This window comes from Ananas comosus, linkage group 13, assembly GCF_001540865.1.
Source record: "Ananas comosus cultivar F153 linkage group 13, ASM154086v1, whole genome shotgun sequence".
In the NCBI taxonomy this organism is placed as follows: domain Eukaryota; kingdom Viridiplantae; phylum Streptophyta; class Magnoliopsida; order Poales; family Bromeliaceae; genus Ananas; species Ananas comosus.
Genome location: NC_033633.1, coordinates 1,470,408 through 1,486,450, shown reverse-complemented (window position 1 = coordinate 1,486,450; position 16,043 = coordinate 1,470,408). Strand labels below are relative to the sequence as shown.

Below are 16,043 nucleotides of genomic sequence, written 5' to 3'. Positions count from 1 at the left end.
ATCCGCACTTCAGTTTTTTCGATTTGGGTTAGTTTTAGATTTTGTTATTCAAACTCAGCTAAAAAAATTTTGGTTTAAAATTTTCTTGAAACCACACCTTTACAATAAACTTAAAAAAATAATAATAATAAGTTGTGTGGCTATCGAAGACGTACGGTGAAGGGTTGGTCAATTCCGAGAGATATATACTCCAACAAAAAAGAAAAAGTTTTAATGAGAGTCCTTAATAATTTCTGGTACTCACATCTTGGGACAGATCATTCTCTGCTGCCTCGGGAATCGGGATCGCGAGTGAGTCGTCACGCTTCTGTACCTGCTTTCCCGATCCGACAAAGGAATGCCAGGAAAGTAGAAATCTCGTCATCTCAATAAAGACATTGATTTTACTGGTCGTTTCTAGCGCAAGTGACAAAGTGACAAAAAACTTAGTTATTGATATTCGAGATCTAAATTCGAATTCTAATTGATTCATATTTTTAGCTAAATTTATTTCTAAATGAAATAAACGAAGCGAATAATGTGTTACCTATCCCTCTCAAAAGACATTGATTTTCTTTTGTTTTTTTTTTGCTTCTTTTACAAACACAAAAATATAAAAAGGCATTGAATGATTTTTTAAGTATTGCTGAATCAATTTTCACATTTACTGTATACGTCTGATATTTATCATGCAAGTGAATAGAGTACTGTTAAGATCATTAATACTGAATTATGTTCAGCCGCATGCAGTAAGTTGTGGGATTTTATTTAAGTTTGTTTGTTATATAAATATTATTTAAAATAACGGTATTTAAATATTTTTTATATTTAACATTTCACTTCACGTCTGGATTCAAATTTAAGATCTTCTAATCTGATATCATATGAAATAACTAATATATTTTAGAATAATTTAAGTTTCTAGAGAGCGTTATTTTTATAATTTTTTATATTTAATAGTAACTGTTACAAATTTAAACAAAAGAGCATAGCTAGTACCTACTCTCTTTGATAGGTTAGAAATAAAGATAAGAGTGATAGATGTAACGCTTACGGTCTGAATCTGCAATCTCATTTCCCTTCTACCTCTGCTCTATATATGTTCATCAGTTCAAAAAGAAATTAAGTTATCTCTTTATTTTTAAGGAAAATATTCATAAACAAAAAAAAAAACATGTTAAATTTCTTCAATCTAATCAAATTTAGTAAATAATAATTAAAACTAATAAATTAATTCATAAGTTTAAAATTAGTTATGCCAGAAGAACCAAAAAATGTTATAAATGCCAACATATCAATAACATGCAAAGATGATATTCTAAATAATTACAGCGCGCCTAATAGAAGCGCTCTACATGCATGTATGTGATTTGATATAACCATTACTTTCGAATTTAAGCTTTAAAAATAAATAATTATTTAACATGATATCAAAATAGAATATAAATTATGAGTTTAAATCTCATCAGGCTTAAAATCTTATTAGTTTTTCTTACTCAATTCAAGATTAATTCATGAGCCTGTAATAAAAAAGTCACGAGATCGGAGAGGGAGAATGAATGAGCAACATTTTAGCGCATGCAAAGCATTTCTCATACCATATCATCATATCAGCAGAAACGATTTAGAAGGAATGGAGAGAGAGAGAGAGAGAGAGAGAGAGAGAGATGATGAAGCAACAAACCATACGTACGTACGTCTCCTTCCTTTCTACTAACCCTAATTCCCTCCCTCCTCTTCGAAATTCCTAACCAAAACCCTAGCTAGCTATATAGTACTGTACTGTACTAGATCTATTCGCTTTAGGACTTTTTCGCCCCACGCGTATCCAGCTCCAGAGATCAACTGACACCTTCTTTTCCCTTCCCCTCCACCTATAAATACATAACCAAACCCAAACCCAAACCCTGCTTCTACACAATACACATACCATGCAAAGAAATGGATACATTTGGAGACCACCGAAACAACACTAACCTTAACCAATCGATCAGTGAGAAGAGGAGAGGAGTTGCGGGAGGGGGCAGTAGAGTGGGCTCTTCTCGGACGCGCGTGAAGCTGTCGACGGACCCGCAGAGCGTGGCGGCGCGGGCGCGGCGGCACCGCATCAGCGACCGGTTCCGGACCCTCCGGAGCCTCGTCCCCGGCGGCACCAAGTTGGACACCGTGTCCATGCTGGATGAGGCCATCCACTACGTCAAGTTCCTCGAGGCGCAACTGTGGCTCCTCCGCCAAGTCGAGCTATCCCTTCCAGCAGATTTTGCCGCCGCGCAGATGAGTGGCGATTTCGATAACAATCATGAGTTTGAGATGACGCAGCAGCTGTTCTGCGATTCGGTGCAACTGCAGCCGCCGCCGCCGTCGCCGTCGCCGTCGCCGTCGCTCCCGCCTTTGCCGACTTGCTTTATACAAGGAGAGGAGGAGATGATCTTGGATCTTATGTATAGCTAACTAGCTCTTTAAGATGCATTGCAAACGTACGTACGTACATCTTTTTATACATATCTTGCATGTAGAATGAGGGCTTTCTCTCTCTCTCTCTCTCTCTCTCTCTCTCTCTCATATGTATCTATGTAGTGCAACTGAAGTGTGTGAGAGAATTGTAGTTGTTTAATTAGTTACAAAACTCAGAGCCTGTCGTTTTGGTTAGTATTAAACGTTTATAAACAACCATTTTCAATTAAGGAATTATGTTCTATAAAGTACTCTTATTTAATAGCTTTAATATATATAAAAAATATTGTACATTATTTGATAGCTTAAGTTTTTGAAGAAAAACTCCGAGTTGTATGTAGCACAGGTGACTAAAAATTTGATTATTGGTATTCGGACCTTTAAATTTGAAGTTGAGTTGTTTCATATTTTTTGCTAAGTTTAATTTTAAAAATTTTATCTCAAAAAATGTTTCGGAGAAAAAAGGCCTGTCCTGCGGAAAAGAGCAAGAGGTCTGAATATATGCTCCTAAGCTCATAAGTGTTTTTTTTTTTTTTCCCGTTCTTATTTACATACAAAATAATATAATTTTTAGAATCTATTTCTTCTGTAGCTCTCTCCACAATCTTCGATACCTGAGATGTTTTGATGCGTAGTAACAAAATTTTAGATTATATTTTAATTTTTATGTTTCTGAAGTTGAAATGACACATTTAAACCGATTAGCAAAGCCCCTATAAAGTTCGTGCGACAAACTTGGGCTTAAAGCGGGCCGGTATCCAAAAATAGTCTGGGCCATTATGCATTGAGGCCCAAACTAAGTCAAAGGATGCGACATATCGAATATAACTCTTTTTTTTAGAAGAAATGTAGCACGCTACTCGCTTCATTCATTAGATTGATGAACTTGGCTACAACAATTATTGTTCATTAGATTGATGAACTTGGCTACAGGGGTGAGGCAATCAGAGCCTTAATTTGTCAACGAAAAAAAAGCAGTGCATATATATTGAATTTAACTTATTCAACCTAAACCATGATTCTAATTAATACCACTTCTTAAAAACTTCGTCCAGACCTACATGAGCGGCAAGATGTAACATATCTAATGAAATCCGTTCAATCTATTAAATCTGAGCCCGCTCAAATATATCAATTATTTTACTTTTTTAATTATCTGATACGAGATCATTCACATGCCAACACTGAGGACTTGTTTGGTTCAAGAGTAGAATTGGAACAGATAATGAAATGTGAAAGAATTGAAACGATAATTGGATTGCCGCACTCTTCCAAAACGTTTGGTTCATTTCTGGATTGGAAATCGGAATGAATTATTCTTATTTTACTATTTGGTTGATATAAAGTAAAAAAAAAAAAATAGAATAACATAATACTAATTTTACTTTTAAATATAATTTTATAAAACTATCTAAAATTTATAAAAAAAATTAATACTACTCTCGAGTTAGAGCTATGCCAAAAGAAAAAAGAATTTATTTTAAAAATTTTTATGCAAGAAATTACCAAAAAAATACATAAATTTTTTTAAATAAAATTATAATAAAAAATAATATTTCATGTTTTTTTAATGATGAGAAAAGAGGGAAGAGATTGGTATAGAAAGAGAAATGATGAATAAGATGGAAAAACGTTGGGCTGAGCCTGAGGAAGAGGTGAGTGTGGCCGTGTGGGTTTGGAATTGAAACTTCAATCCGGGGTTGAAGACCGGAATCAATTTGTAAGCTAATAGATCATTCCCATTTTGATCCGGAATGGAAGTTCCAAACCAATTTCTGTAAACCAAATAAAATTAGCAGATTTTGATCAATCCAAAATATACGAATCAAATATGGCCTTAATGTAATGTATAATATTGTATGGCATAAATATCGTAAATCGTGATTAACACTTTTTTGATCGGTCCATTCAAATGCCCACACTCAAACTCTTTCAACGTCAGAAAGCTTTTTTTTTTTTTTTTTCTTTTACCTGAGAATAAAATTCACTGTCAAAAAGACCGAAGAAATCTAATATCTCCACTTTTGAATCCCTCCACTCTAGAATAAAATATTTTTTATAGAATTTGGACCGTGGGTCCTGCAATCATCCTTTACAGATTCTCCCCCACCTGAGACTTGAAACTCCTGACTCAAGAGTTTATCTCAGTAAAAGAATCCATTAAAAAACTATTTTATGAAGGTTTTGTCTTAACTGTGAATCTCTTATTCCCAAAACCCGCATTAGTTTCATAATATTTTTTGAAATTTACTAGGTAGATTAAATTAAAAAATAAAGATTAGATAGGGCGAGTCCATGTTTAAGAGCGATTTCTCTTTAGTATCACTGTAAGTTTATTGTTAATGTGTTAACACCTACGACATTATCGAATAAATTTAATTAGTTTATACGCGTACTGCCCTCTACTGGCAATATTTTAAGAGACCCAAAGCATTTTCCATTTCGATTTCTTATCGCAAACACCGTACCACACAGTCCTTGATTAGTACCGATTTTTTCTTTAATGCATTGATTGCGTTCACACAGTAAGTAAACGATTTTTCGACAAGAATCAATGATGACGCCATCGGTCAGAGACCGCTCACCTCATAAATAAATAAATAAATAGATAGATAAATTAAAACAAATAAAATTCTGCGGCAAATGAGAAAGGTGAGTAGCAGCACAAAAATTGTGAAAACATACGGCTCCCACAGTTTTCGCTTGTTCTTCGTTTCTTTGCCCGTAAGTTGTTAAATTTTAGGCACCAGGTAATCGTACGGAAGCTGAATGCGTGCATAGCTGTGAGTGAACGCAAATCCTGGGAGTCCTCATCAACTTGACTTTTGCAAAATACGAATGACTGCGACTGATCAGATTCATTTTACAAGTTAATTTGGTCGACGTTTGCTATCACGAAATGTGAAACGTGGTCCACGGGCTTCTCGACCGATCTCGCAAAACATGCATGTACGTACGTACGTGAGTTCCACAAGCTCACGCATCCTCGGTATAAAAGAAGAGAGCGATACTTCGGGAGGTGATCGAGAACCAATACCAGCCTCTAGATCCTTTATTAGGACACAAGGATTAGCGTCGAAGGCCATCGTGGACTATAACACGTGCTTAATTACTTTTCCAACTACTCGTATAAAGAACGTATTCGCTTTGCAAAACCTAGCGTGTCAAATTAGAATTCATGCTATTCAACCTAAGTGCTCAATTGCAAATTCATTTGAATCATATAAGCTCTATATATGTTTTTGTTGCTTAGTACAAAACTTAATTTTGTTTCTCAATCCCGGCGCATGGTTTCCACTCATGTAATTGATCAGATTCAAATCATGTAATATTTGACCTTATGTAGTATATGTATGGCACACGTCAACGTAGAGACCTATAACAAATCATGCTATTTCATATTGAGTTTTGGCTCAACTTTGGTTAAGACTCTTTATTGAAGTACAAGAACTATTAAACAACTAATAAATCTACCCATCCTGTGGCCCATATAGTCACTATATATAAATGCTTCTCTAGGCTTAATTTACTCTCCTATCCGTATAAATGCTCCTGGATAAATTATAGCTTTCAAATTGAATTGCTTAAATGTTTATTCTGTAAAATGATTAATGAATTGTTGGTAGCACCCAGGAAAAAAAAAAAAAACTGTTGGGGGGGATTTCAAAGTTGGGTAGCTATTTTGACCTATGTTTACAGCTTGTTCAACATCAACTTGCGCCTACTAATTATGAGCCTCCACTAGTTGTTAATTATGACCATACTTTTGGCTTTTCATATGATCCTGATATAACTCATATTTCATTCTTTTTCATGTATTTTTTGTACGCATCTTGTTGTATTTATTTATTTTTTTTAAGAAAAAAAGTATTATACTACTTTTATTTATTTTTTAAAAAATAAATTTAACTGAAAATATGAAGCAACTAGGATTCGAATTTGGGATCTTGAATACCAACCATTAAACCTTTTGCCACTTACGCTAGGGACAGTCAGTGTATTTATTGATATGCTAATATGTATCATATAAATCAATACATTAGTATTTCAACGTATATAGTGATAAATAATTAAAGATCGAAAGCTCAACTACAACGGCTAATTAAAAATTATTCTGATTTAAGGAATGATATAGAATTAGCTGAAATTGAGTCGTCAACTTTTTTTTGTTGTTAGCGCGTCATTCAACTGAACTACGCTTGTCTTTGTACAACTTATGATTTAATTGATTTAAGCAAACTATGTATTAACTCTAATTTTACTTTTTTTAATATATTTTAGGCAAATTACATAAGCAATACATACATTACAGCAAATTAGTGAATATTAATGAACTCACAAATTAAAGCCCCTTATAGAGAGAGAGAGAGAGTTGAGCTGGAACGCTATCAGTAGCAAACAGGTTCAGTTACCACCTATTTATTTTCGATGATGAAGCCTCCAATCGGTACCGTTGAATATAATCTATACCACTTAAAACATCTAGAAACCAAATTTCATTTTTTTTTAATATTGTTCTCTTGTATATCAAGTTGACACAAAAATGAACGGCTGAAATCGAATATCCTTTAATAAGTGATGATAAAAGTTTTGTAGTCAAGATCTAGAGTATAGATCTGTTTTAAATAGTTTAAAAAATTTTCTAATCAAAATTCATTTGATTTGAATATTTTTACACCGTTAAACAAGAAAATGTCTTATATCTACCATTAAAATTACAAATTTTGAAACTCTTTTATTATTAGGCTACTGATGTCAAAAAGATTTGAAATTTGATTTCTAGATATTTCAAGTGAAGTAGATTATGTTCAACGGTGCCTATCGTTCATTTGGAGGCTCTATCATTAAAAATAAATGGATGGTAATGAAATTCGTTTGCTACTAATAGTATTCTAGCTCAACTATATATATATATATATAGAATTGAGCTCCTATGCTTTTAAAAGTACCAAGTCATTTGTGCTTGTAAGTTTTTAACCCTTGGATTAATAAGGCATAGATCTAACGGATGAAAATGATCAAAGGCATAGATCTAACGGTAAAAAATTCACAAGCATCAAGTGCTTGGTACTTTTACAAGCACCATAGTCGGACTCTATATATATATATATATAGTACGTCTCCTATTCTTTCGTGCTTGTAAAAGCACCAAGCATTTAGTGCTTGTAAATTTTTTACCGTTAGATCTGCACTTTTGATCATTTTTACCCGTTAGATTATACTATTCAACCAACCATCCACCCACCCCTAGGGTCCCACATCATCCTAACTGCACATCCTTTAATCCAAGGGCTGAAAACTTACAAGTACCAATGACTTGGTACTTTTAAAAGCATAGAAGCTCAATTATATATATATATATATATATATATATATATAGTATGTCTCCTATTCTTTCAAAAGTCGGAGACTCCGTGTTTGTAAGTTATTTTCGATGATAGAACATCCGATTCGACGATCGGCTTCGTTAAGTATAATCTACCCTATTGAACTACTAGAACCAAATTTTATAATTTTTGAATCATTTACAAGTGATAAATGTGGTATGTTTTAAGTTCAACGGTGCAGAAGTATTCAAATTATATAAAAATTTAATAGAAAATTCTACTTAATATCAATAGCAAGATCAATACTTTCGATTTGAAATTTGAGTCATTTATCACTGTTTTTTATGAGATTTTATTTTCAGCCATTCATTTTGAGGCTACTCGTTCACTAGATAAACGAAGTCAAAAAATTATGAAATTTGGTTTCTAGATAGTTCCAATAGCGTAGATCAAGTTTAACGGAACCGATCGCCGAATCAAATGTCCCATTATCGAAAACAACTTACAAGCACGGATGCCTCCGTACTTTCGAAAGCATAGAAGCCTAACTCTATATATATATATATATATATATATATATATTGAGTTGAGTTAGAATATTCTCAAAAGTACCAAAAGGTGCTTTTGAGTTTTTAGCCATTAGATGGAGAGATGTAAGGTTGGGATGATGGTGATAGGTGGTGGTAGCTGGAATAGTGTTTAATCCAAAAACTATTAGTAATTAAGGAGTAGATCCGAGGGTTAGAAATCTAAAAGCACCAAGGGGTCGGTGCTTCTAAAAATATTTTTGCGCTGTATACAGAAGAGAGGGTACTCAAAAAGGTAAACAATATTTTTGATCCTCAAACTATGAGGCGTGTACGCGACGACGGCTTAGTTCTCAAATTTTATTTGGTTATAATATTTAGTTGATACTTTCTGATATAATATTTTAATAATTATTGCATCATCAATCACAATACTTCAATATTAATTATAAATAATTTGTCAACATTTAGTCAACTAAGTATGATAGTTGGACCTAATTATATTAATTTAAAAAATTCGAGTAAAAACTTATAATGAATTAAAATTTGAGTATCAAAATTTTGTACGGTTTATAATTTGAAGAACAAAAATGTAATTTACCCACATTCAAAACCAAGAGGCAAATACCACAAACACCCAATTAATGATGAGTTTAATTACAAAGGGCGACGTGGTTTTGCTCCAACACACCACTCTACTGTTCCGGCCCATGCTCTCTCTATGTAGGTACGTAACGTTTTCCTCGGATAATAATCCAATAAAAATTAATTATAAAAGTACTTTTTATTTTATTTATTCTTCTTTTTTGAAGTCCAACAACAAGGCACTGTTCAACGCCACGTTACATATATATACTCGCATTAGAAGGATTCTAATTATTTATATCAGCAAATAAAATATTAACTAGGTTGATTACTGTGGCACCGACGTGTATCACTTTAATTGTGTTCTAAAAAATTAAATTGCCAAAACGGTCAGTTTAGCCCTGCACACGTGTTAGAAGTAAGAACCACGTGTCACTCATGCTGGCCCTGCCTAACCTGTTTGCGGAAGGGTGGTGTCACTAGTAATTGATGATTATTAAATAATTAATCCTTAATTAGAAAAAAACCTTAGAGATCATGGCTGTCTCTAATGTGAGACTGTCCGATCTGACGTTCGCACAAATTTAAATTAATTCATATTGTCTGTACAAGGAATAGCGAATGAAATTATGTCGTATTACAAAGTGTTTAAATTTTTGTTCCAACTCTTAATTGAGGAAACCGACTGTTTCTATAGCAAGTGGCAAAGGACTTGATGATTAGTATTCGAGATCCAAGTTCAGCTAAGTTTATTTCTAAATAGAATAAACGAAACGGGTAGCGTGCTAACTATCTATTAAAAAAAAATAAAAATAAAAATAAAACTTTTAATTGGAGAAGTTAGTTGAACTCTTAATTAGGATCTGTTTGGTTGCTTAAAAAAATGCTCCAAAATTTTTTTAAAATTTTTTTTATATATATAAAAATAATAAATGAAGATATTTTAAACATTTATTAGAATTTTTAAGGCTGAAATTGAAAAAGTAGGGCAAAGAGTAAGGAGGTGGTGATGCACTTTACCTGCAAAACTTCCACGCGTCGCGCGTCTCACAACAACAGCGCACTTCTCCTTCCCGTGAACGCGGGGATCAAACGAAGACCAAACCCACGCACGCTCCAAACGCACACCAACACACACATTCCCCAAATCCTCCCCAACACTCGCCAAATCCCAGATCTTCTCTTAATTATATACGGACGGGGAAAAAAAAAAAAAAAAAAAAAAAAAAAAAAAAAAAAAGTTCAACTTGTGTTTCCCTACTATGACACATTTTATGATTTGAAATTATTAGTAAATTCTTACAGTAAAATTAAAGTTAAAATTAGGATACCTTATTATACTATACCAAAGATAAAATTAAAGTTTTTCACACAAACACACACACACACACGCACACACAAACAAAAAGCAAAACCGCCCCATGTTTGTTTGATGTTTCCCCTTCCTTCAAAAACCACAGCTCACCACCGCAACAGTACTGTCCCACAACCCTCCTTAATTACTATATATACTATATATAAAGAGTTACAAACACACAAATGCGTGCACCTCCCCAACTCGATCGCCCCAACAACACACCACAACAACACACGTCAAAAAACACCTCTCTCTCTCTCTCTCTCTCTCTCTCTCTCTCTCTCTCTCTCTCTCTCTCCCCAGTTGTTGTTCTAATATTACTCCTCCGTAGAAAGGAGGGAAATTAAAAAAGAAGAGAGAGGAAACATGGACATGCAGCTGAGCAACATGGACGGCGGGGCGAAGGCGGCGTGCGGCGAGCTGTGCGCGCTGCCGGGCGGGGCGGGGCGGGCGATGACCGGCGCGGCGGGGTTAGGGGGAAGGTAGGGGAGAAGGTGAAGGAGGGGGCAACGGTGGGGCGGCACCTGGCGCGGCGGCTGGTGCAGGTGGGGGTGCGGGAGGTGTTCGCGGTGCCGGGGGACTTCAACCTGACGCTGCTGGACGAGCTGGAGGCGGAGGAGGGGCTGGGGCTGGTGGGGTGCTGCGGGGAGCTGAACGCGGGGTACGCGGCGGACGGGTACGCGCGGGCGCGCGGAGGGGTGGGGGCGTGCGCAGTGACGTTCACGGTGGGCGGGCTCAGCGTGATCAACGCCGTGGCCGGCGCCTACAGCGAGAACCTCCCCGTCGTCTGCATCGTCGGCGGGCCCAACTCCAACGACTACGGCACCGCCCGCATCCTCCACCACACCATCGGCCTCCCCGACTTCTCCCAGGAGCTCCGCTGCTTCCAGACCGTCACCTGCTGCCAGGTTTAATTATAGCTAAAAAAACAGTTTTTTATGAAAAATAACGTAGAATTGTGTGTGCCAGAAAATAATATTTTAATATTGAGAAATGTTACCTGGCACCCTCAATTCCTTTTATATATATATATATATATATATAGAGCTAGGCTGATATGCTATCGGTAGCACGAAGGTCTCCATGCTACCAAGTTGTTTTCAATGATGCGGCTTCAAAATCGACGATCAGCTCCATTAGACTTGATCTACACTATTGAAAGTATTTGGAAACTAAATTTCATAATTTTTCGGCATCATTTACGTATCAAACGAGTAGTCTAAAAATGAACGGCTGAAAATAAAAATCTCATAAAAAATGATGATAAAAGACTTGAATTTAAGATCAGAGGTGCTGATCTTACTCTAAATAGTGAAAATAATTTTCTATAAAAATTTTATCAGATTTGGATTGTTTTACACCATTAAATTTGCAAACGCATCACATCTATCATTAAAATTGTCAATTTTGAGACCTTTTGATCACTAGCCAAATGATGTCGAAAAATTATGAAATTTAGTTTCCAAATACTTTTAATAGTGTAGATCATGTCTAATGGAGCCGATCGTCGATTTGGAAGCCGCATCATTGAAAACAACTTGGTAGCACGGAGGCCTCCGTGCTACCGATAGTATACCAGCCTAGCTCTATATATATATATATATAGAGAGAGAGAGAGAGAGAGAGAGAGAGAGGTGTTGGTATACTATTGGCACGGAGGCTTTTTTGCTATCACGTTGTTTTTAATGATGCGTCTTCCAAATCGATGATCGGCGACGTTAGACCTGATCTACACTACTAAAAATATTTGAAAACTAAATTTTATAATTTTTCAACATTATTTGGTTAGTGATCAAAATGTCTCAAAATTGATAATTTTAATGGTAGATATGATGTGTTTGTGAATTTAACGGTGTAAAACAATTCAAATCTGATAAAATTTTTATAAATTTTTTTTTTACTGTTTAGAGTAAATATCAGTATCTCTGATCTTAAATTCAAGCCTTTTATCATCATTTTTTATGAGATTTTTATTTTCAGCCGTTCATTTTTAGACTACTCGTTTGATAGGTAAATGATGTCGAAAAATTATAAAATTTAGTTTTCAAATACTTTTAATAGTGTATATTTTAGACTACTCGTTTGATAGGTAAATGATATCGAAAAATTATAAAATTTAGTTTTCAAATACTTTTAATAGTGTATATCAAGTTTAACAGAGCCGATCGTCGATTTGAAAGTCATATCATTGAAAACAACTTGGTAGTACGGAAGCCTTCGTGCTACCGACTGTATACGAGTCTAGCTCTCTCTCTCTCTCTCTATATTTACATATATACATACCTATTTCCTCCTGGATCAATTTTTTGAATAATAAATTTAAAAGTTTATACTAACTTTCTAAATTTTATACCCCACGTATTTAAGAATCACATGAGTAAGATTACTTTTGGATAAGTGCAAAATATTAATTAAATGAGAGAGAATTATGTGAAATGTTCTCTAAAATCTTAAAACAATGGTGTTTTTTATATTATACATTCAACAGCTTTGTTGTTTATGATTCTCCTCCCATTTATTTTATGGTAAGCATTTATATTAGAAGCTTTTGCGCCATCTGAATTTTAAAAGTTTTAGTATGCTTTGCTGAAAATTTAATAATGAATCCTTTTTTTATTTTGGTAGGAAATTTTGCTGTGGAATAGAATACTCTGTCATTTGATGGGACCTAGCATAATTTGACAAAAACTTATGAAACATTTTTTTTCCTGAGGTTAGAATGAATTTTAGGCTAGATACAGTGCTATGGAGATCAAAAGTTTGAACTCTATTTTATGGACTTTTTGGCTAAAAGATCGCAATTAATTTGTGATGCATTTTGGGTTCTTTTTAATTTATCGCAAGCTTTGATGATATTAGGCTGTAATAACTAATCTGGAAGATGCCCACGAGTTGATCGACACCGCAATTTCGACGGCTTTGAAGGAGAGCAAGCCTGTTTATATCAGCATCAGCTGCAATCTGCCCGGTATCCCCCATCCCACCTTTAGCCGCGAGCCCGTGCCGTTCTTCCTCACTCCAAGGTATAGTTGAGTAAATTTAGCGCAGAGGATTTCCTCTGTTTACGTTCTGCTTGTCCTTTTAACTATATTTTGATTATTGCAGTTGAATTTGCAACGAATATTTGATTACTCGATTTCTTATTTCCCTATGACAACATGCTTTTTTCTGTAAATTGCATTCGTCAGACTGAGCAACCAGATGGGGCTCGAGGCGGCGGTGGAGGCGGCGGCCGAATTCCTAAACAAGGTAGTAAAGCCAGTCATGGTCGGCGGGCCGAAGATCCGCGTGGCGAAGGCGGGAAAGGCATTCGTAGAGCTCGCTGATGCTTGCGGCTATCCAATAGCCGTAATGCCGTCGGCGAAAGGTCTCGTGCCGGAGCACCACCAGCAGTTCATCGGCACCTACTGGGGCGCCGTCAGCACCGCCTTCTGCGCCGAGATCGTCGAGTCTGCCGATGCCTACCTCATTGTAGGCCCCATCTTCAACGACTACAGCTCCGTCGGCTACTCTCTCCTCCTCAAGAAGGAGAAATCAATTGTCGTGCAGCCAGACCGGGTCGTCATCGGAAACGGGCCTGCGTTTGGCTGCATTCTGATGAAGGACTTCCTCCGCGCGCTCGCCAAGCGGCTTAAACGCAACACTACCGCTCACGACAACTACCGCAGGATCTTCGTGCCCAACGGGGTCCCCCTCGAGTGCAAGCCCGATGAGCCGCTGCGAGTTAACGTGTTATTCAAGCACATACAGAACTTGCTGTCGAGCGAGACCGCAGTGATTGCCGAGACCGGCGATGCATGGTTCAACTGCCAGAAGCTCAAACTACCGGAGGGCTGCGGGTGAAGCTCAAACCCGAATCATGCATGTTTTCCTTTGAATAGTTGCTCCAGCATATTAGGACTGTTAGCTGATTGCAAATGTTCTTCGTGTTGTTGGTTAATTCGGCGGCAGATATGAGTTCCAGATGCAGTATGGTTCGATCGGGTGGTCGGTCGGGGCGACTCTGGGATACGCCCAGGCAGCGAAGGACAAGCGTGTCATCGCCTGCATCGGTGACGGGAGCTTTCAGGTATAGCTGCATGACAGCATGAGTTCATCTTCTGAATATCTTGTATGATCGTTATAAATGTTTCTTATTGTTGTGTGGCAGGTGACAGCGCAGGATGTGTCGACAATGCTGCGGTGCGGGCAGAAGACCATCATCTTCCTCATAAACAACGGGGGATACACCATCGAGATTGAGATCCACGACGGCCCCTATAATATCATCAAGAACTGGAACTACACCGCGTTTGTGGACGCCCTCCACAACGGCGAGGGCAAATGCTGGACTGCAAAGGTGAGCTCTACTAATTTCTGCCGAATGTCGGCGCTAACCATTAAACTCAAAAGCTTGAAGCCTCGAACTGTTAGAAAGATGCAGCCAATTCACTTAAAGCATACAGATACAGTACTCACGAGTCTCGATTGTGATTTGGGTCAACCAGCCCCACGTCACTTCAAACATATTTCGAATGTTGATTCACTCTAATCTGACCTCCCGCTAACCCTTTTAAGCCAATAATTTTTTTACCTGAATCACTGCAACATTGCACATTAGTCATCCCTCTAGATCGAAAAATAAGCAATGCTGAAGAAAGCAAGTTCGGTTTTTGCAGGCTCGAACTGAGGAGGAGCTGAAGCAGGCGATTGCGACGGCGACGGGCCCGAAGAAGGACTGCTTGTGCTTCATAGAAGTAATTGTGCACAAGGATGATACCAGCAAGGAGCTTCTGGAGTGGGGCTCAAGGGTTTCTGCTGCCAACAGCAGGCCACCGAATCCGCAGTAATCTAATTTCTGGAAAATTTGTGTTTCTGAAACAGACTTTCTGATTGCATCTGCCTTGTAATTCATGTCTAGTTTCTCTATCTCTCTATCTGTGAGCACACTGTAGAATCATAGATTGGTGCTTCTGTGCTTTATAATTTTGTTTTGGGAGTCATAAATAAGTAAAAGCACTGTTGGAAAAGTATTACCATTACGGAATTTTGCACTGAGGAAGTTTTCATGTGCTCTGTTCAATCATAATTAGTAATGCAGGTGTTTCGTGAGACATCAAAACAGATGGAGGAACTGCTTGGGCAAAGATGAATGTTTTTTTTTTTTTTTTTTTGAGAGGAAGTTAGCATGTTACCACTTTGTTCATTAAGAGATTAAACTTAGCAACAAGATTGAGACAACTAGGCCTCAGGAAAAGAAAAAAAAAAAAAAAACCACTCTCTAACACAAGCAATGTGAAGCCCAAAGGTCTCTGAAGGAACGAATGTCAGCAACCAACAGGTTCAAGGGGAGTTTTTTGTTTTCAAAAATTCTTCCATTCCTCTTCAACCAGATTGACCACCACGTAGTCGCAATTGTCCCAAGCTCACGACCCCCTAGGGCACCGGCTTTAAGGCTACTTTCTTCCCATAGTCGATTCACAGAGTGACATAGGTGTAGGGGCGTCTTGTTTGGGAGCAAACTCCCAACTAGAAGTCCAACAGATTGGCACCCAACAAAAAGGTGATCAACAGTCTCCAAATATTCCGAACAAACAACACACCCGCTGTCGCCACCACTCCAACCCTGTTTTTACAGATTATCTTTAGTGGGCAAAGATGATTGTTTTTTGTTTTTTTTTTTTTTTTGAGAAAAAGGTAGCGCGTTAGCTGCTTCATTCATTCAGACAATAAATTTAGCTACATAGAGTGAGGCAGCCAGGGCCTCAAGAGAAGAAAAAAAATTAAAAGAAAAAGATCTAAAAGAAAAGAGTAAAAGAAGAGTGGTAAAAATAT

The 16,043-nt window shown here is 36.9% G+C and overlaps 1 protein-coding gene across 1 annotated transcript; it reads left to right on the top strand.

Annotated features, from left to right (window-relative positions):
* Positions 1,921 to 15,262, top strand: LOC109719677 (pyruvate decarboxylase 1-like). Its single transcript, XM_020246458.1, has 7 exons — positions 1,921 to 2,420; positions 10,585 to 11,137; positions 13,089 to 13,252; positions 13,418 to 14,068; positions 14,181 to 14,298; positions 14,380 to 14,568; positions 14,888 to 15,262. The coding sequence occupies exons 1-7, from the start codon at positions 1,921 to 1,923 to the stop codon at positions 15,056 to 15,058; spliced, it is 2,346 nt and encodes a 781-aa protein (XP_020102047.1). The 3' UTR covers positions 15,059 to 15,262.